At 35.3% G+C, this 22047-nt stretch overlaps 1 protein-coding gene across 2 annotated transcripts in view; it reads left to right on the forward strand.

Moving 5' to 3' along the window:
• Positions 1–16908, forward strand: part of PRKX (protein kinase cAMP-dependent X-linked catalytic subunit) — a 60768-nt gene extending 43860 nt beyond the window's left edge. Inside the window, exons 5-9 of one of the 2 annotated variants that reach the window (XM_075522839.1) lie at positions 2203–2298; positions 6580–6637; positions 9161–9238; positions 12471–12619; positions 12837–13077. In XM_075522839.1, coding sequence (XP_075378954.1) covers positions 2203–2298; positions 6580–6637; positions 9161–9238; positions 12471–12596 — 358 coding nt within the window. In that variant the 3' untranslated portion in view covers positions 12597–12619; positions 12837–13077. Of the gene's footprint in view, positions 1–2202; positions 2299–6579; positions 6638–9160; positions 9239–12470; positions 12620–12836; positions 13078–13128 lie in introns of those variants that run through there. The other variant, XM_075522829.1, reaches the window with a different exon arrangement.
• Positions 16909–22047: the final 5139 nt, after the last annotated feature.

The following is a 22047-nucleotide window of genomic DNA, read 5'->3' on the forward strand; positions in this document are numbered from 1 at the left end:
TGCATCAGTTAGCAAAAGGAATGGTTTGCAGCTGTTGTCCCATATAAAGAGATTTTTTTTCTTTTAGCTTCTTTTCAGTTGGTGGAAAAAAGGCAGCTGTTTGTATTTGTGTTATGGTGTGAAGGGAGTCTGAAACTCAAGGGGGTTTTTGTTGATTTATTAGGTAGCTTCTAGCACAATACTTCCATTGTTTGGTCTAAAATCTGTGCTGTGTTGCAGATTGACATTTGCAAGTAGTATCAAAGTCAAGTTATTTGGTCTGTAAGAAAACTATGTAACCTTTCAAAGGTATTCTCATTTTGTATACAGTTCAAATGCACTTTAAGCAGTATTGCCATTAAATTATTCTATAGCCAAGTGTGATTTAAATTTCTCTCAAGAATTCTAGACATAGTAATTTTGGATTTTCAAAGCAAAGAGCAATTTAAATATAAGTAAATATGCTTTAAACTGGCTTTGGAGAAAGTGAAGGATATAATGTTGCCAGACTAAAAAAGAAACTTTATATGATAGTCTGTCTGGTGTGGGAAAATTTTAGGCATGTTAAATATCTATCATGTTTTCTTCAGTGTCAAAGTGGGGATTTATAAAAACACAATTTTTTTTTTCCCTGAGATTCTTATCTTTTCCAGTTTCTTTCTAGCTGAGACTATTCAGTTTTTCCTAATGAAACTGCTCTGGCCTTCTGAACAACACCAACAAATGTTCTTCAGTCTTTCCTTAACCAGATAGTTTTGTCATGCTTTTCTGTGCTTTGAAGTATTACTTTTTTTACCTTATGCATACAGACAGCTTTATTTAACTATTCTAATAGAATATGTTTTTGTCTGTGGCTGAATTTTGGAGTATTTCAAAGGAAATGCTAATCCACTTGACCATCAGCTGAATAATGAAGAAATTAGTACTTCTGAAAACACTTACATAATGGAAATAATGTATAATACTTCTTGAAGAATAAGCTAGTTTGAGTAACACAAAATTAAAGAAAGAATGTGAAATGAAGAAACATTGGTTTCACCCTTGTTTGTGCTACCAATGATTTCCAAAGCCACCGGCACTGTATTTGTGCGTGTATGCACGCAGTTAAGTTCTCTTAGAAAGTAATTATAAAACGTTAGGGAGATGTGAAAATATTTTAAATGTTGGACTGTAATAGTGGTTGGACATTATTAATATGGTTGATATTCAAAATCCCTTTATTCTGTAGGGGTTTTGAGACAGAAGCATAGTAAGAGGGATGCTTTGGTCATGTTACAGTAGTCAAAGTGGGACTGAGATTAGTGAATGAGTGGTTAGTTATTCCGTTCCCCTAAAAGGTTTCCTGTGGTATCTTCTAAAAAAGATGACTGCCACTCTGAAAACCTCTTGGCACTTGGGCTAAACTGCTTATATTGCCTGTACTGATGCACCCGTACTCTGAGCTTCTTGCAGTAATCAGGGTATCTATTATACTAGTGAAGGAAGCACAACAGAAAACTCTCTCAGTTCTTACTGTAGCTGTAAAACAAGAAGTAGTCTCTCTGTTAGCTCATAACTTCATGAAAAACTTTTTAGAAAATAGTAAGTGTAGAATTTTAATTGCATCTTGATTTACTGATCATCTTGGGAAGATGAAATAAGTACTTCATCTGTCCAACACAGAAAGACAACTGCACTTTGAGAGAATTTCAGGTTCTGAACAGTCTGTCTCTTTCAAACCTTCTCTAACAAAACATATACTTGAATTCAAGAAATACAATAAATAACCAAACTGGACAATCTATTCATATGAGGGTCCTTTGACACTTTAGGTAGAAACTAGTGAATAAGGGTATGCCTGCAGTTACAGGACAAGATAAAAAATGGTAATGCTGTTTTGGAAAGTACACCCTTGGATTTTATAGATAAAGCATTTTTTACTTTAACACTGAAAATTTGTTGCATAACTGATATCTTTACTGTATTAATGTAACAAAAATCTCTCTTGTGATACTTTAGTTTTTTAATTCTATATTCAGTGTGTTGCGTACAAAAATGTTTTCTGTTTTGCAATAGCAGCCTTAACTTAAGCTATTCTTCAGGTTAGTATTTGATTGATGATGCCCCACCAAAAAGAACTATATAATCAGTGATTTCTGAGGGGAATTACTATAACATAATATTGTTTATAAGATTTTAAGAAATCCTTTTTCTAACCTCTAAAAATTTGCTTTATTAAAATAGGTTTCCTCCATTTTTTGATGACAATCCATTTGGTATATATCAGAAGATTCTTGCTGGCAAAATAGATTTCCCGAGGCATTTGGATTTATATGTAAAGTAAGTCTATGAATCCAAACACTGTCTTTTGTATTCTAAACACCTCCTGAACACTGTTTCTAAAGGATTTTCATAGCATACCAGATACCAGATTCTGATTTTCTAAAACACCATGTTGGAAAATATTTTAGATTACGTTTACTCTTGCAGTCCAAGTAAAATTATGTGTTTGGTAGACTTCAAGCTGGAGATACAGTTGTAAGATAGTATCTGCCTCTCTTACTTTTTCTGCATATTTTGGAATATTAAATGCTTTTCCACCTTCTACAAAGCTCATTGGTACCAGGTTGGTGCATGGAAGGAAGAAAAGAGGAGAAATATGAAGAGATAATTTTTAATACGAATAGAAATTAGGAGAGCAAGAGGTGAACACTAAACTGTTCCTTTGTATGCATATGTACCAGTTAAGTCACTCTCAACAAAACTACTTGAATGAACTTGCTGATACTTCAGAAGTTCCAGTATAAAATCAACTTCCACTTATGATAGCAGGGCCCCAGTTCAAGATGCAGTCATATATATGCGTGTGTGGGGTTTTTTCATAGTATTTTGCCATCGCTACACGTATATTGTAGATTAAATGCTTTTTACCCTATTTAAAAATTCCATAATTGAAATAATTGTTAGTAAACATTAGAACAGAGGAAGGGCAATTTTAAACATATAGTTTCTCCTCAGAAGCAGAGATGATTGAGTGAGTGAGGACAGGAAGTTATTCTTCATTCCCAGGTTAATCATTCAAGGTGTTTTGAAGAGGTGACCTTAGAGATGGCACTTGCTTACTGTCACCACTAGGTAAATAGATAAAATGTTGTATGGCAAATCTAATGAAATCTGTCCAACTTTTTCTGAACTTCTATGAATTCTCTTTCAAAAATAACCATTTGGAGAGGATTTTTTAAGCCTCCATTGAATCATCAGGTGCACTGAATCAAGCATGTCTACATCACCTTAGGCTGATTAGTGTCATGTTTGTGTCTGTTCTTAACAGAGTTTTCCCTTACTATCTTGACGCTGTTTCCGATTTGGTGTAGTCTCATTGTCTGGTCTTCCTAACGCAGTCTGTCTTAGAAAGAAAACTGAGTTTCTCACATAGTATCGTGTGCACTAAAGTATAAGAGTGTGACCAGAAGATGAACAGCTCAAATTAGGTTGTTATCACTAGCAAACTGTCTAACATGGTAAAAGCATTTAAAAGTAGAGATGCTGTTAGCTTCTGTTTGTGCTCGACATTCACAGACCAACGCTGATTTCTACTATCCATAAGATGCCTGATGCTGTGAAGTTTCCTAGTTATGGCAGTAAGCATGCATATGCAGGTTTTGCTCCTCTAGATGTGACTGTCAATGAATTGTAGGATACATTAATCAACATAGTTGTTGATACACCTCTTTCACAGCTTTTCTTATCCAGATGTTCTTTTAGTGTGTGCTTGGCAACTCATTCCCATTACACTTGTGCCTTTAAGGAGTCTCATGGAATTCTAGCTTGGGCTTTCCTCCTTTATCACCTTGGATTTGGGTGATCTCATTCATTTGCGTGGCTTCACCTGCTTTCTGCAGTGAGTTGTTAGCATAATGTCTCTCTCTTGTTCCATCAACCCCTCTTCCTTTTTTTTAAACCACAATATGCAGAATTGGATAGTCTTTGACATCTCTGCACCATTAGCTTAAAGCAAGTGCCAAGATTGTTTTGCCCTAATAAGACAGTCTGCTTCTTACCTTATTTATATCCCATTTGCTTTCTCTGTTGTCTTCCTTATCAGTTGGTATCTCAGAAAGGATGAAGGTATCTTGGGTCCTGTCACATCCAGACTATGTCTGAAGTATTAGTGCTATACAGTGGTTATAACGATTGAACTTTAACTCACTGCTTTTAGGCAGCAAAACTGCTTTTCTTTCTGAACTCTGAGAAAACTTTTCTACCTAGACATACTACATAACCTTACTGGTTGACATTTTTTTACCCACCTACCCCCTATCACCCTCCCACACTTTTTACTTTTTGAATTTGTACCACTTTTGCTTTCTCTCCTGCTCCATGATGTTCACTGTCTCTTACTATGCTATATAACAGCTGTGTGTCTTGTATAAGTGCTGTTCCTTCTGGCCTGAGCTAGCATCTCTTCACGTTGCTCTCTACTGTGTCCCTTTTGTTAGCTGCCTTGCAATTTGATCAGATGTTTTCTCCAAGTCCTTTGTCCTGTATACATGAAGTCCTTGGTACATTTGACAATTAGTTCAGATCTCTTCTGAAGAGCAGCTTCTGCCACAATGATGATAAATTAACCAAGTAGAAGTTCCAAACTAAGACTGTCAGCAGAGTTTTGTGTTACTTCATTTCTGATAAAACCTAAGTATTAATTATGCTCCACCTATTTCTTTGGCCATTAATGAGTTTATAAGTTATTTCTTTATATTTTTCTTTTTTTGCTTTTGTAAACTTTTCTTTGCAAAGACAGTTTTGGAAAATACCAAAGAAAACATCAGTGCTACAGCAGTTTAATGATTATTGGTCTGGAAAGACCTTGATGTAGAATTTCATTCCCCAAATACATACAGCAACATATCTATTGGATTGACTTTAACATGATCATTTCTAAATTATTCTTTAGAAACTATGTAGTAAAGAAGCACTAAACTATCTACTACTTGATTCAATTTAACGGATATTTGTTCTGTTGAATGGAGCAAATGTCTTCATCTTTAGTGACAACACAGCAAGCTTGTCCCTTAACTGTGCTTTTCTAAGATGAAGATTGAAGATTTTCTAAGATTGAAGCAGGCCAAGAATGATCCATTGAATGTTTTCTGGTTATATAGGAATAGGAAACTCCATGATTTATCTTTGGTCATATAGCCTGTGAATCTAGTTCTACGTTTCTGGATTTCTTTTCAGTCCTCCTTCTGTTTTAAGGTCTGGTTATAGACCAGAAGGTGACTGCAAAAAGAGTCAGTCACATGATTTAGTCTAATCCAAACATTAATTGGCTGGAATGTTCATGAGAGTTTTAAAAATTGCTTTCTACCTTGACATTTTTATTCTCCTTTTATCTGGCAATTGAATATTTTTCCAATTGAATTTTAGAACTGTATTCCTGCCAAATACAACAGCTTTTCAGTCTAGCACATTCACTCTCAGTTCATATATTCTTTGTGCATACACTTTTGTGATTTCAAGGATAGGTGACAGAATACTGTTTTTGTTTTGGGATAGTAGGTGTTACAGTTAGGGGTGGAGAGAGGCAGGTGTGTCATTAATATGTTTGCATTCTTTTACATAAATAAAGTTGGGGGTTTTTTGTTTTTTGTTTTGTTTTAACTTTGCAGAAGGTTTAAAAAAAAAAAATTGGAATTAGCCATACTCTGTAGATCCCTAGCATTTCATGCAGTATTGTGTCTCTCAGGTCTATTTGAGGCTGTAAAAACAAGAAGGGCGGCTAAACTTTTGTTCTTTCCTGTCACTGGTACTTCATGCAATGAGACCAGAATGCTATTATTCTAAAAAATAAATAGCAAAATAATCTTTGTGATAGAAAGCAACTGCTTATAGAAATGTGAAGCCAGATTTTTCTCTTAACTCATAAGTAATCAAGCTAACTCAATAAATTGTGATACTCACTTTCATTTATGTTGGAGTTTTTTGGTGCTTAATATTTAAAGTACTTGGCTATTAAAATGGAAGTCCTTTGTCTCTAAACTTACATTCATCTTTTAAAATGTTGATTTAGCTTTACGTAGTTCAGTGATTAGAATCTCAGGGGAGACTTTTCATTTTCAATTAAATTAAAGCTTATAGTTGTTACTAGTTTTAGGCAGATGACTAGCTCTTCCATGGTTTCTCTGAATATTTAGCTTCAACAGAGTTTAAATGTCAATGTATAAAGTTGAGGGTGCTGCTTTTTCTGCATTTTTTTATGTATTAGAGTTGTGTTCTGCCAAATAGGTTTGAGATCCATTTTGAGATTTGGAATGCCCAGCAAAATACAAAAATACAAAGAAAGATATGGTACTACTTGGTGGGGCTGGGGAGGAGAGAGACAGAGAAAGTTTTTCCCCTTTGTTTCTTGAAAGAGTCTAAAAGGAACTTGCAGAATTCTTGCAAGGTTATTCCTTTTCATCATTCACTCTTAAGTGTCCTAAAATATGAAGGAAACGAATGGGTAAATTATACACAGTATTAGCTAGTCAAAGGGAAGTATGCTCATATTCTGTAACATATGTATGACAGTCAAATATAAATTTCTTTTGTTTAACAGAGATCATGTTTTCTTTACTGCAGAGATCTTATTAAGAAGCTGCTTGTGGTTGACAGGACAAGACGATTAGGAAATATGAAGGTCAGTATAAAATGTTAGGTGTAATGCAGAACATAGCAAAAGTTTGAAAGAATTCTGTTGGAAAGATGTAGAACAGCTCTTCTATGTCTTTTTTTTTTTTATAAGCACAAAATTGAGATTATTTTCCCATACATTACTTTGGTTGTGCAATCCTAAATGCAAAGTTTAACTGTGTATTTCTGGAAATCATAATCCTATTGTCTGGATTAATGCTATCCTTCAAAACAGTTTCTCCCTCACCCCTCCACCCTCCCACCCCACCCCCTCCCCAAAAGAAAAAAAAGAAACCCTGCCTGTTTACTAGTCAATTTGAACACTTACATTAGACCAGAAACATGGTGCTTAGTCCTGTAGAACAGGGCGCCAGCTGATTTGGTTCTTTCTTTGGAGTTGTTTAATCCCAGAAGGAGCACTAATAAAATTTGAAGCTTAAAAATTATTTTAAAGAGTATAAGGGTTGTTGTAGTACCATGATGTTTGGTCATTGTCCTGATAGTTTGGTGGTGGGGCTGATTAGGCACAGTCAAATAGTCTTCCACCAAGAAGAATTATTCATCCTATTCTGAACAGACTTCCGAAGGCAATAGCTTACTAGTCAAAAATAGGCTCACGTGTCTCAGGCAGCATTCCAGCCTACCTCAAACACATCTATCTGTGATATGTCAAGGAGAAATACAAAGCAACCCGGTGAATTCTGTGAGATGTCCTAATGTGGTGCTACTTGTAATGCCAAGAAGATGACAGCTGTATTACAAGCTTGTTTGATTCTGCAGCTGTGCAGTAGCTGTGGTTGGTAGTGCAGTGAAAAGTTAGCTGCATGTGAACTCAGGTACTTTAACAGGCTAGCCAAAGCACCACACAAAACTGAGTGTGAAAGTTAATATACCCTTCTGGCAGAGTAAATTAATCCTATATTTATTGACTTGTTATTGTTGCTACAGTGTTGCAGATACCTAAATTAGCTTGTGTAATCTTTTAGTTCTTTAGAGACAGCTAAAATTGCCGTTTCCCTGGGCAGGGGAGGTTAGAGGTTTGCTTTTTTGCACAATACACAACTTATGTTGCATATAGGTGAAGAAGGTAAGAGATACATAGTCGTCCAGGTTCCTTGAACATATTGATACAAGTATAGATGCTAGAACCCTTTTCAGAGCCTTTTATGGCACAAACTTAGACTGGTAAGAAAAGCTAGGAAATAAATGTTTTCCTTATCCTTCAGAATTCTTTACAGTGTTTTTTGTGGGGGCAGCAGGAGGATTAAAACCAAACCTTCATAAGATGACAATTTAGAAAGTTATAGACCAGTGAAGACTTTTATATCTTTTTACAGTTTTGAAGGAAAACAAAACCAAAAGCAAACCTTGGTTTATTCAAACGTGGGTTTTGGGAAGTGTGTTTGACTGGCTTGCCTTTTTTTTTTTTTTAGTCTGTGGTTGTTTTGGTTTGTTTTGGATTTTTTCCCTACAATTGGCTAAAATGTCAAAATCAAAAATAGTTCTAATTAGAAAAGGGATTTGGGGTAGGGGCAGTAGGTCAGTCTTAAGTCTGATCCTTTTCCATAATCATAGTTGGTTTAAAAAGATTTAAATCCCATTGGGCATTTTCTGGTGAAGCATTCAATCAGATCTGCTTTTGAGGGAACCAGGTGATAAATATCCTTGTTGCCTCTTTGGATATGAGCACGGATAGTCCCACTCCATATAAGTCTGAAAAAAACAAATGTGTGGTATGCTTCATTCCGTGGAGCCGCATGTGGTATGAGCTTGAGTGCTGTGCATTAAAACTGTGCTGTGATCAGGCCCGAGGCAGAGAACCAACTGGTTTTCCCCAGTGCTTAATGCCTTGAGCATGAGTCTGCCTGAACCAAGCTTCATCCTGCGGGGTGGGGAGGGGAGAAAGACATTTTCGTTCTTTATGTGCCTAATCAAAACAGTCAGCCCAGAGAGAATAATCATTACAAGACAAATACACCTTTAACTATATATCTAAAATAAAAACAAATGGTTTTATACGTATACTTTTGTAACAGTACTGAGAACCTCTTGTTGTCGGCACTAAACATCTGTAATATTTGATAGAACTATGTGCTTCCCAGACATGATTTTTATTTAAGACACCATCAACCCTCAGTTGTTTTGTTTTGTTTTAATTAGTGTAAGAATTAGAAAGTATGTCTGAATAAGAGGCATTCTCTAAAATGCTGGAGAAAACAGAAGTGAATAGAACTGCAACTGCAGTGAATGGTTTTGTGGGTATTGTAAAGCCTGTTCTTGATCTCCCTTGTGTCAGAAGAATGCTGGGAAAAAAAAAAAAATTTTGGATCTTATTGCTGGAACGCAGGATCTGCTAGGGAAATAAGACTATGAATTTGTCCTGTAGAATCTTTTAATGATTATCATCTGAGAAAAGAAAAAATGTTAGACGGACCATTAGTCTGCCTTGATACCACAGTTCTTATGATGAAATACATGGTTTGGCATATGTGTAACTTACTGAGTATTTTTTTTTTTTTTTTTTTTAAAGAATGGAGCAGATGATGTGAAGAGACATCGATGGTTCAGGTCTATAGATTGGGACACTGTACCTCAAAGGAGACTAAAGGTATATTCTGCAAAATACTGTATAGGACATCGCAACAAGAAATTATTGTTCATTTAAGCTGATCTGTTGAGGTTTTGTTGCCTGTTGTGTCTGTGTGTTCATATGTGTGTACGAGCACATGTGTATATGCACACATCAGTAATTACATGCATTTTCGCCCTTTTACACTGCAGAATTAATTATATTAATGTCTACTTGCATTTTTGTCTATATATGAAATGTCTAAAAAAAAAAAAAATCCCTGCTTTGTTTTGCTGAAGTTGATTAGTTAATACAACATTTAATTTTCAGGTTTAGGGGTTTTTAAGTAACTACTTGTTGTAGGTGTTTTTTTGTTTGAGGGGATGGGGGGATTGGTGGTTTAGTGGTTTGAATTTTATTTATTTATTTATTTATTTATTCCCCTTGCCCTTATATCTGTGGAAGTATTTTACTGTGGGCTTTAAATTTTTGTGCCAAGTTCAATTCAGGTAAATGCTTTAATAAAATGTAAAGCATATGGGAGTAAGAGGAATAGGGAAGGTGAGAGAGAAGGATTTATGAATGTAGTTCTAACATACTTTTTAACAGCACTCAATTCTAGTATAATATGAGGGCAGATGTTTGCAAAAGCTATCAACACTGCAAAATGCTTTTTAAAGTCCTTTGGAAGTAAAACTGCCTTCCTTCTTTCCTTTTTCAAAGGTCTAACTAATACGATTTCTTACAGCAATGGTTTTCAGTAACAGGTTCCCATAGGCAGTCAATCAAGTACCAATTAAATGGTTTTCCTTTTCTTTACATTAGTTTCTTACAATGAATTGCTGACTAGATATCTTAAATTGACTTCTTGCAAAATAGATAAGAGATGAAAATGTTCTTGATGTGTTCTTGTAGGCAACATCCTAATACAAAGCTCTAGGTGACTTTTTTCTTTAAAAAAAAAGTTTACATTGTTTTAAATGTATGGGTTTTGTGGGTTTGAGTGGTGTGGGTTTTGTTTTGGATTTTTTTGTTTGTTTGGTTTTTGGGGGTTTTTTGGGTTTTTTTGGTTTGGTTGTTTTTTTTGGTTGTGTTTGGTTTGGTTTTTTTGTTTGTTTGGGTTTTTTTTAAGAATTACTACACCCAGTTCATGTTTTATGTAGATCTTTTGTAATGAAGTCACATTTTTCAAATTATTTACTGTAAATTCTGGTCACACAAATCTGCAAAGAACACAAACTGGATGATAGCATGTTTTATAAATATTTCAGCTCCTGAAGTTTATGACAACCTACTGTATTTACCAAATAAATCACAAAGAAATAATATTAAAAACTGAATGTTAGAGGTACAAATCAAAAGTCTCAGGTCCAAACAGCCTTTGTTTTGCATTTTTATTTAAAAAAAAAAAAGTCACCATGGCATTCAGATTATTATGAATCCAAAACTTGTTTCTTAATCTTTGTGCTGGTTACATTAAGCTTCTTAGAAGACGACATGCTGCTTAATTATACTTCAGAGAAAGGATGAGAATTGGGTCAGAAATTTACTTTGTTATTTCTAGAGGCAGCCATGTTCTTCAAAATGAGTTTTCACAATCTCACACTATTTCATACTGATGAAGATATTGAAAATATGAAATAATGGATACAGTGCTCCATTTTCCCTGTAAAAAATGTGAATTGGCCAATTGTACAAAGGAAGCATCGATGCACAGTCCTGATAAGATCTTAAATATCACTATTATACGAATAATAGTAACGGCCGAAAGAGAGAAAATAATTTTGTTAATCTAAAATAGAGGATTTTCCTTTCTCTCTTTTTTTTTTTTTTTTTTAATTTTATTTTTCTCATTTTGTGTGTCACTTCACAAAACTGGTTTTCCTGCCAAAATGCTTACAGGGAGATGGGGGTACCGGGCATTGCACACAGTGGAGCAGATAGTTCTCTGGAGCAGAGCAGATTCTGCACATTTTGTTAAGCATCTGGGCAGTATGCTGTGACTCCCACATTGCAAAAATAGGACTTTGCTTTGGGCTGAAGCTTAGAAGTACCATCCCTCAGGACCCTCTCTTTCCCATTGAAAACCTGCTGATGGCTTTGTTTCAAACTGGGAAGCCAAAAAGATCAGGTAAGATCTCAGAGCTAGCAGAAGCCAGACTTTTATCTTTTTGAGGAGATGCAGAATAACATTTTGCTGTACTTTATAGTTCTGTCTGTGGTATGACTTTTATTAGCCAGTTTGGTGATCATCCATAAGGTTTTCTCATCCTAAAGTGTTTTGTTGGACTCATGATGATAGTTAAGCTTTCTATTACTGAAAAGGGGATAGAGAGATGAATGTCCCTTGAGAGAAGAAAAGGGTTTTTGCCCTACACTAACCTCTGCGATTAACAAAATGTTCCAGAAAGGAGCTTTATCTCATAGCCTGTAGCCAGAAGGGCAGAGTAATCTTGATGCTAGATATAAGACAAGGAAAAACTACAGGTACTGTGAAGCTGGTGGGCAATACTAGAAATCCAAGGGATCCTCTGAGGAAAGAAATAGAAGACATATTTCTCTTGGCACCTCCAAGTTTCCTTAAAAAGATCCATTTGAATTAAGATGCTTTTACAAACATCTTTGTGAAATGAGGTTTTTACAGTGCAGAAATTTCTTTACCTGCTTGAATTTATTGCTAGGCTAGGAAAAAGCATAGTAGGTAGTGTGAGGCATACACAAGTTGGTCCTTTCGACCGCCTTAAAAGCAACCAATCTATTTGAAAGCAGTGAAGAGGAGGCTTTTTTCCTTTGATTAGAAAGCAGTTACCCACACTGCTATCGAGACTCTTCCTCAGTTGAAAGGAACCTAATGTGATTACACTCCTTTTTGCTCATAGGCCATGGAAGAGGGGAGGAGTGAGGAAGGAGAGTGGCAGATTATGCTCTAACGGCACGTGCCTGGAAGCTTAGTTGTAGTAATCTTTTGCAGTAGTTACCTTCAGTCTGCAAAGCAGCTAGAACTTGAGTGCTAAATAAAATAGGTAGCTGTAGTATAAGTGCCTTTTAACCACAATATCTAACTGCAACATAGATGAAGTGTTGGAACATGTCTCTGTCGCTGCAAGCTTCTCTCTCTCATGCCATTCATTATTGATGAAAAAGGTGAACTTTTATAAATATGTACCCCTTCTTTTTAATCAGTCTTTTACAGAATTTCTGCTTTAATATGATGGAGAGGAGCTCATTGAGGAAACTGTACTAACATTTTTGTTGTGCTTGTTCTGACTAGCCTCCCATAGTACCAAAAGTTTCCAATGATGGGGATACTTCCAATTTTGAAGCTTATCCTGAAGATGACTGGAACAAGACGCCTCCAGTACCCCCTAAAGATCTAGAAATTTTCAAGAACTTCTGAATGCAACATCTACACTGGACAAGGTATGTCCAAATGTCAGGAGTCCTCTTCAAAACATTGCAGGTCTGTGAGTGAGAGCCGTATGCAGAAATTACGTCTTCTGATTCATAACAGTGATTAATACTTCCTTACAGCTTGTAAAATCAACATGAGTCACAGTAATAGATAGTGTAATTAAACTGTTGAAATAAAATATTGTAAAGCAGGCTTACAAAATGACAAAGATAATTTGTCTTACAGGCTTTGGTGTTCTACAGTGATGAAGTTATTCGCATACAGATATTTAAGTCGTTCTGTCCTTAAAACTTTTTAAATAGTGTGTTAAAAGCAAATATCTAGATTGATTTGACAGATCAGGAAATGTGTTTGTTCTTGATTGGAATACTTTTTTATATTCAGAACAAAGACTTTAGTTAGAGGAATAAGATTGTCAGATTAATTCTGTCTTAACTGTGATAGGTTGATACTTGTTATTCAATTCACATGCTCCACATTGTATTTTGTGTTCCTTTTTCATTATTTTTTGTCTTAGAAACTGGAAGGAAATTGAAGTGCTAAGAGCAAGTCTGAAGAAAAATGGAGTTCATACATAAATGAAGACTTTCTTTGTGGATAAGAATGATACTGCATTCAGATATGCGTATTAGTATATAGTAAATATCTAAAGAATTGGAGGCAGGCAAGAATAATTTTTTGCTGTAAACATTTGACATTAGTAAATTGTAATATTGATAGTCTACTCTGAAGTAGACTCACTAAAATGGTATATTTTAGGATTTTTTGTTTTAACTTATGGTTTAGTTAAGTTTCCTGCTATTCCCAGATCCTTTTTGCATAGTTAACTCATAGACTTAATTTTATAAGTTTATACTAAACTTGTGTAATTAAAAGCACAAATTAGTATATATGTATATAATGAATACAATACAACTAAAGCACAGGAACTGTGCAAAGATGTAAATTTTTGTACTTTGCAGAGTCTATGATTTTTATTTTTCAAATAATGTTTTTCAAGAAGTTATCTAGGAATAAAAATCTTAAAAGGATAAATGAGTTTTTCATCATCTTATATACATTTTATAATTCTTTGTAAAAAATACAAATAATTAAGTTTTAAAAAAGATTTGTACCTAAAATTTCCAATGCCTCACACTTGCAACCATAGTACTTGAAAGCAGAAAGACAGGGGCATGTTTTATTGTTGATCAAGATGCATCTTAATGGCTAGTTTATGAAGTTCTGTTACAGTGATGTCTCTTTACAAACTAGGATATTGAGTGATTATACACTGTCTGAAATGAGATTCCTCACGTGAAGACTCTCTGTAAACATGCAATTCAGTGCATACTGATAAAAGGGCTCTAACTGGCTCTTCCAGGAGTTGTTCTCTCTCAAGCTTGCTGTCTTCTCCAAATGTAAAGCATTAGCCATAACAGACTTTTTTCATTATTGAAATAGTTGTTCTTAAATGCTTGGCACTTCAGAATATCAGAGGGAAGACTGAATTTATATTAAAGCCTGATTTTTCTGCTCCTGCTTTTGGAAATGTCCTGAAGTCTTTGCTGCCAGGAATTCCATATGTACAGAGTTCAAACCTTAGATGTAAGGAGTCTCTTTTTTCGTCCTGTACGAACATCTTTCTAGCAGCTTGAGTACACTGTATTTAGGAAGTATTTGCAATACTGCTTCATTTTAAGTAGCACCAAATATCAGTATGTGCATATGTACGTATCTATGTATATGAATACACATAAACATGAAGGTGGATTGTATACAAGTCAGGATCTTTTTTTAGGTTTTTTTCATGTTCCATATTGTGATACTTGTGTTAATATAGAGGAATTAATTTTTGAAGTGCTTCAATTTCAAAAAGTAAATACATTCTTTCAGATGTTGTGGTTTTAGATAAATTTTAGATAAATTATGATATTTAGACCAAAAATATTTTTTTTAAAGCACATCAGCTCACTGGAGTTCCACTACTACGACTGATGGCTATACATAAAACTGTTTAAGTAGATCATGCAGGCAGTTTCTCCCACAAACTGCTCTCCACATCTTTGATCTGAAATGCCATAAGAAATGTAGGCCAAAGATTCATTTTTCTGAACTAAATCCTGAATGCTTATGAAGTAGACATTCTAGTAATCACTAATGAAATTACCATGTTTATAATTTCATGACAGATTGGCAGCTGGAGTCTCCTTGTGGAAAAGTGACATCCGTTTTCTTTTGTTAGGCACGAAACAGTACAGAAGTGCTGCTGAGAACTTGCAATTTCTAGGCTTTAGATCTGTTTCTTCATAAAGCAAGTCTAACTGTAAGAGGTTGCATAACTTTTTGCAAAAATGCACAATGTGTAACAAAATCAGGAGGATACTTCAAAGTGGTAATTCTGGAATATCACAAAGTCTTATTGATGTTATGCAAGTGCCATAAGTTGATGGCCCCAGCTGCCACTCAGTAAATACTGTGTAGGAATGTATAATGACATACAGGTAAATCCATAGAAAATGATAATTTTAACCTGGTAAAAATACCTTATTCTCTTGAAAAAATGAATCTGGTCCACTGTATTTGTATGTATGGAATTAGTTATTCCAAATCAATCGGAAAAACTGAAGCACATAAAACACAGCTTACTTTGTCTAAGGGGAGCAAGCACAGTCCAGGGTTTTTTTTAATGTGTAAACTTACAGTACTTTTTGGAATCTGAGTACTATAAAACCAGTTTCTTATTTAAAAATGTACATACTGCAACAAGCAAGTGTGCTAAATATAATTTTTTTTTTTTTTTCAAATTTAAGAACTGCACTGTGTTTAAGTGTTCAAAGTTGAGGAAATGAAGTTGCATTTGTCTAATGTGCCACATTGGTGGATAGAAGTTTTGAATGCTTGAACAACAGGAGATAGTGGATTTTTATTAATCTTATCCATTGCTGGCAGTGGATGCACTGACACTCATTATGATAGAGACTAAATAAATGAATACAATCTTATTAATAATGCTAATCCATTGACTTTACGTTGTTTCCAGAGCCCTGTGTACATAAGCCTAACTACTGACCTCGTCAACATGCTTTCTAGTACAAAACTACTTTCAAATTTTTTTTAATTAAAATCCTTAACTAAAAAAAGAAAACCCCGAAACATTTTTGAAGCATTATTTTAAGTGATCAGTTATTTTCTCTACAGTCTTGGACTTAATGAGCTGTTATGACCTGCCCATTTTATTTATTTGCACAAGTGAGTCTGTTTTATTTTAAGTCTTTGCTGGGACTTCATGACCCACTAATATAGTTTTGTCTGAGTGCTCACGCAGAAGTCCCCAGATACACACTGCACTAAGGACTCTGGATTTATGGGTTTTTTAAGCAGTCAAGAACACTTTTTTATTTTCTGTTCAAGTATGGTATTCTCTAAAGTTCATTTTATTATGGTTGCTTCTGTTAATGTGTTTTTGAGTATAGACTGTTGCATAAGGACTGTTTTCTTGCAAGAGCCCATAGGCCTTTGGTATTCTGCTTCGGTGAACAAGAATGTTAGACATTAAAAAACAACCTTTATTTTTGAGTTTTATATATATATATATTTTTAATTGCCCAATTTGAGGTTTTAAGTGATAAACGTGCATTGTAAACTCAATTGCCTTGTAACCAAATGATATAAATGCTTCATGACTTCAATGGAGAACATGCTGTAGATTTTCCTGTAAATTAGCTTGATCAATGAATATGTGTGCTACTGAGCTTTAACTAATGTGATCTTCCACTGTAGAAAGTCATTGTTAATTGATCAAAATATAGGTACTAAACTATGTTTAAATGGATGAACAGGGATTTTGCAGTTTTGAAAGCAATTAAGATATGGCTGTTCCTCAGCCCATCTGCTTGCCATTCAGAAGAGTTGTGACGCAGTGCTTCCTATGCTATAGAATTATTTTTCAGCTTTCAATGACTGTAGCATGATTCCTTTTTGTACTGTACTGTGTACAGACTTCCCATGTTTTGCACTTTTCTATGGCAAACCTTGACTGCTTTATAAATACTCTGTTGTGTAGTAAGTAGTGATAGTGGTAGCAAGCATTTGTGTACTGCATAATCGGTTTGAACTGCTAGACGTGCGAGGTTAACTTGGACTAATGTTGTATGTTGCTGGTTGCTTTGTTGTAGCTCACATGTATAAGTACTGTTCAAAGTTACAAAGTCAGCCCTCATTGCACAATGAAAATCACTGTGATTTGTACATAAACCCTAGTAAAATTTTATTGCTGTTTAATTTATGTAATATCTGTCAAATCTGGATTCATTTAATAAACCTTTATATCTTTTTAAATGTTTAAACCTAGTTTGCTTCCATTTATGTTGGGAGGACGTAGAGGTTCTTCATCCAAAAAATGATGAAGGGGAGAGGAGAGGAGTAGAAAAACAACTGTTTTTCTACAACTTCTTGTCAGGAGTTAAGTCTTTCCAGAGCAAGACACAAGTGGTGGAACATATTTCAGTTGATGTGGAAGAAGCACCAAAAAGTATATTTTCAAATTCATTTCAGATAGTGCACTGATAATGAAGTGTTAATTCAGACTTCTCATTAAACTTTGATTATATGACCCTAATTGCTTTGACATTTTCACAACTTAATGACCAGACACTGTCCGGAACACTCATTTCAATTGTTTCTTTAAACATCAAAAAATATTCTTATGATGTCAGGCACACCTAACTAAACCTTTATTTTGTCGTCTATCAAGATCTTCACAAGTTCGTTTTTAACAAAATTTGATTAGCTGTTGGTGTTAAATTACTTCTCCCAGGGCAATTGTATTTTATTTCTTACCCACTAGATAGCTTAATCTTGCAGAGATAATTACATAGGCATAGAACCAACTGGATACAGTTTGGACTAGTTAAGGGCTGTTTTTTTAACACAGAACTTTGTACTTTCTTTCTGCCTAGCTTAATTCTAAATTTTGCACATTGACATTTTTCTCTTGTAAACCACTATGTCGTGCTTCAAAAAACTGCTAATGGAAAGTGAAAGAACGCTGCAATGAGCCCTGGCAAGCTTTTAATCATGTCTTTGACACGAATCAAAAGAACTGCTCGGTTAAAACATACCAAATTTTTGAATGTTAGCAAGTGTCCAGGGTGTTTGTAAAGAACTTGGTTTGGCATCTTGTTCTTACCCCAGGCTTTTGCCATGTGGTAGAGTTTTTGTTCATTTTGTTCATATAGTGCTCAAGCTGAGTGCTATATCTTTTTTTGACTGCACATGTAACTCTGGATCTTATCCAACAAAGGCCATTTTAAATATGCTTTTTCACTCATGCAGGGCAGGTAAGTTTTGCTGGTGTAACTTTGGACCATACTCACGTAGCATTACTCACTACTCCCAAATCTGTCTCACTTCCATGGTTCATTAGCCCTTTTTACTGCAAAACGCTGTTAAAATAGCATTTGACAAGAACCCACCCTTCTGTGACCTACTGTTAACCAGTAACAGTATGATCTTATAAGAAATGGTTGAAAGCAACTGGCACCGTTGCAACTCTGGATCTTGGCCAGTGCTTTGTGAATTGGTATATAATTCACATATCAAGCTCTTCCTTGTGTGAACTCCTGCTAGCTACTACAATCTCAGCTTCAGAATTTAGACAGCTTTTCACAGGGATAGTGAAGACTCTTCTACTGTCCCAGTGGAAGAGTCTAGGTTTCCTTTCTCTCTTCCACTCCTCCTTTCCATCTCCCCTTCAAAAAACCACCACGCGTGAATGTATGTCAAGCTTCATAATTATCCTTGAAACCAGGAATATTGTAAAATTTTACCAAGCTCAATTGTAAGAATTTCTTTCAATGTATCATAGTATTTTTTCTAGTCTTGTGCGGGAATGTTCCGAAGTCTGACAACAGAAAATTTCAGCAGTAAGTAGGGCTGTTATACCAGCTTTGGCTTACGGTTCGGTTTTGCCTGATTTGCTGCATTTGTTTCAGTGCCGATAAGAATGAGTTGTTGGGGCAGTTGAGAGCCAAGCATCTCTTACTGTGTATGTAATTTAGGACACAAGCCACTGAAGTCTCTGAGGGAAATACCCAAACTGGTATGTAACCTGAAGTAAAAAATGCAGGGCTATCTTACTTCTAGTATGTGAAACCGTAAGGAGCTGTGCAGGTGCTGTCTCTACTGCAGTGATTTACTTAGTTTATAAGAGTATATTCCAGATACCTTGAAAAGTCAAGTCTGCTTCAGTTTAAACAACTAACCAACTTGAGATCTATTTTTTATTTTACTTGTTTTATTCCTTCTTGTCTCCAGCATATTGTTCATATTGTGGACTCTGCTAATAAAGAAGGCAAGTGGAAGAGAGAAGACTATTTTGGGAAACCAAATAAGCCTGAATTGGACTTTAATCCAAGAAATAACTTAGTAAGCCTGAAGAGTATGCACTTGTACATGTACTTGCTTTATCAGTAAAGGTTGTAGAGAAAATTGTGCCTGTTCTAGCTTTATGCTGGCTGCTAAGCTATAAACTGCTCTTCTTCACAATATTGTATAAAAAGAGATAGTTGTAGGAGTCAGAGTTTATTTTAACTTTAGTCAGTAATTAGTTTAGTTTGGAGAATCCTTGAGACTAAAACCCCTTGGTTGGAGAAGAAGAAAAGTGCTTTACAGTCATCCTCCTCTTAATTTTCTGTTCTGCACAAGCGTAAGCTGTGCAGAGGAGATGGTTGTGCTTTGAATGCTGCTACCGTTGTAAATCACGTTAAGAAAACAGCAGCTCAGGCATGCAGTGTGTCAGGCTTCCTTCAGAGCCTAAACTGAAGTCGTCTCACCCTGAAGGACCAGGCCTTTTTTCTTTCAGCAGCTTTGTGAGAATGTAACTGAACAGCTTAGCAAATATTAAGACTGAGCCTTAGAAAGACTTTGAGCTTTTCAGTGGCAGCTTTCTTTAAGCCCACATTTCTTCAGAAGTTAAGCATTAGCTCAATTTTTTATTTAGGATACAAAAAGAAAAGATACTCAGCTGTTCAGCGCTTCTGAAGTTTGGTGAACAAATGTCATAAATATTGAGTGTTTCAAATTGTGTGTAGTATCTAGTACTTTCTCTGACCTGATTTTAATTTCTCAATTAAAAAGAAATTTTAAGTTAATTTAGGACCCTCATCTAATCAAGGTGCTTGTAAAAATATTTAACTGAAGCAGGGCTGCTAGATTGTGTTAATACATTAAAACCTTCACAAGTGGCATGTCTTTCATTTCTACTGATTAACAGTTTCCTTTGAGGCATGCTGACAAAATTACTCAACATTCTTAGTTTTTGGTCAAGCTTTTACCCATTCTAGTAACATGTTTTGCAAAAAATAAACACAGGTAAGTAAATAGAAGTAGGTAAATTATTTCGCCTTTGTATTAATAAAACTGAGCTGGGAGTACCTTTGTAAATGCAGTATCGAGGAACAGCGAAGTTTGCTCCAGATTAATGCATTCATGGTTTGAGTATATTCAGATTTAGGATTTTTCTTACTGGCCTGTCTCTTATGGCACAGGACTGCAGTGCTGCTTTGACACTTGCTTCCTCCTGCCAGTCTGCCATCATCCATGCAGCAGCAATAAGTCAGCCCATTAACTCAACTGATCTATGAGAAATGTTTCCCTGCTGTGAACTGAACTTTGGATCAAAAGCACTACTTCTACTTAGTTGATCTGAAAAGGAATTTCCAATAACTGAGTGTAGCCGAAGTGCTTCTATTCTCTCTGCAGGTATTTGCCACTGGCGAGCAAGACAGTTGCAATATGCCGTAAAGTAACACAAAATTCAAACAGCACATTTTGAGCTCATTTTAAAATCTTTACATAAAACTCCTGTGACTCATGTAATCCCCAGCAAAAACCTGGTGATGCAAGAAGGGAAGTGTGGTGGTGGATCATTTAAGTAAACGTTGTTAGAGACTGAGTCTCTTCTTTAATTTCACTGTCTGGCCATTGAGGAAAGGGAGATTTTTAATTTTCTTTTTCTGGGCAGGCCATCAGTACATAGGTGGTCATTACTCTTCAGTCAGGTTTTCTTGTTGACCCTTGGTTTTGAGATACTGAATTTACGGATTGTGAAAATGTCTGTTTGGAGTCTGTTTGGAGACTCTCTAGATTCTGCTAGTACTTAATGATTTAAAATTTTATTTATACAGCTGGTGATTATTTACATGCAAAAGATGACAGGTTTGAAATTGATGCATTAATTTGTTTAAAATTTTAATACACTGACTTGGCAGTCAAATAAAGAAAATCCGTGAATTCAATTTTAAGAACAAGATATTTAAAAATACTAAAGCTTTTGATGTAAAATATTTTAAGATTGGAAATAGAGTAATATTGTCTGAATAAATACGTATCAGGAAGGTGGACTGATTTCAATTCTTCAGCTGGGGATTAAAACTGGAACCTATTGAATGAGAAATGAAAAGAGGAAGTTGACACCCGTTCCTCTCTTCTACCCACGTGTCAAAACTTACGTAGTAGAAAAAATGTAGCTGCGGCACCAGCTAATGTCTAACAATGAAGCTGAGATATCTACGGGGCATTTCTCAAAACTGCAATCCAGGTCATGGTGAATGCTCCGCCACTTGTCCTCTGTTTTGTATTAGACATATTTTACTAGGGTGCTTTCATCATAAAATTGATGAGGTGAGATATGTTGGGGGTCACATACCTCTTGAAAACAAATTGTTGGTTGTTGTCATTCATTGATACTCTAAATGCCTTTTGTATGACTTTAAAGTGTAAGTCTTTGATAGAAGTGTAAAATCTGGCTTATTACCCCCAAAAGCAGTGTTTACCTGGATGGAAAAGGAGCAGCTGACTTAATAGTGTTAACTGTATCAGTTTTTTGGTTGGTTTTTTTTTACATTCAAAATTACTAAGTATCTACATGAAACATTAAAGGGCTTGAAGTTCAACATGTGATGTCACATTTTTAAAGCAAAGGTGGCATTACAGCTTTAAAATATGGGGCTTTTTCACTGTTTTTTGTTCCTGTATGTGTATTAAGAAGGAAGATGTCAAAGAAGAGTGAAGTTGCCAATACAAGCAAGTTTGCAGCTTTTGGGTTTTCTGCAGAGTAGATATCTTTTCGTAGGTAATAAGTTTACCAGAGGATGGGATTCATGGAGTAAAATAGCCTCCATTAAGGATAAGCTATCAGCCTAGGAAACAAACTTCCATTAGGCTTTGGTGGTAGACAACAGTTGCAAAAGATTTTTTGAATTTCCAAGTATAAAATAAGAAGATTCAATGATCAAACAGTGGAGTGATGATTTTTGTCATTGTAATTAAAAAATAAAAGCAAATAGACTTTTTTTATCGTGCCAGTGCCAAAATCGTGAACCGTACAGAAACATATCCTCCTTATTTAACTTTGTTCTGAGTCTCTGTGTTCTGGGTTTTTTTTTCTGATTTC

Source organism: Mycteria americana, chromosome 1, assembly GCF_035582795.1.
Source record: "Mycteria americana isolate JAX WOST 10 ecotype Jacksonville Zoo and Gardens chromosome 1, USCA_MyAme_1.0, whole genome shotgun sequence".
Taxonomy (NCBI): domain Eukaryota; kingdom Metazoa; phylum Chordata; class Aves; order Ciconiiformes; family Ciconiidae; genus Mycteria; species Mycteria americana.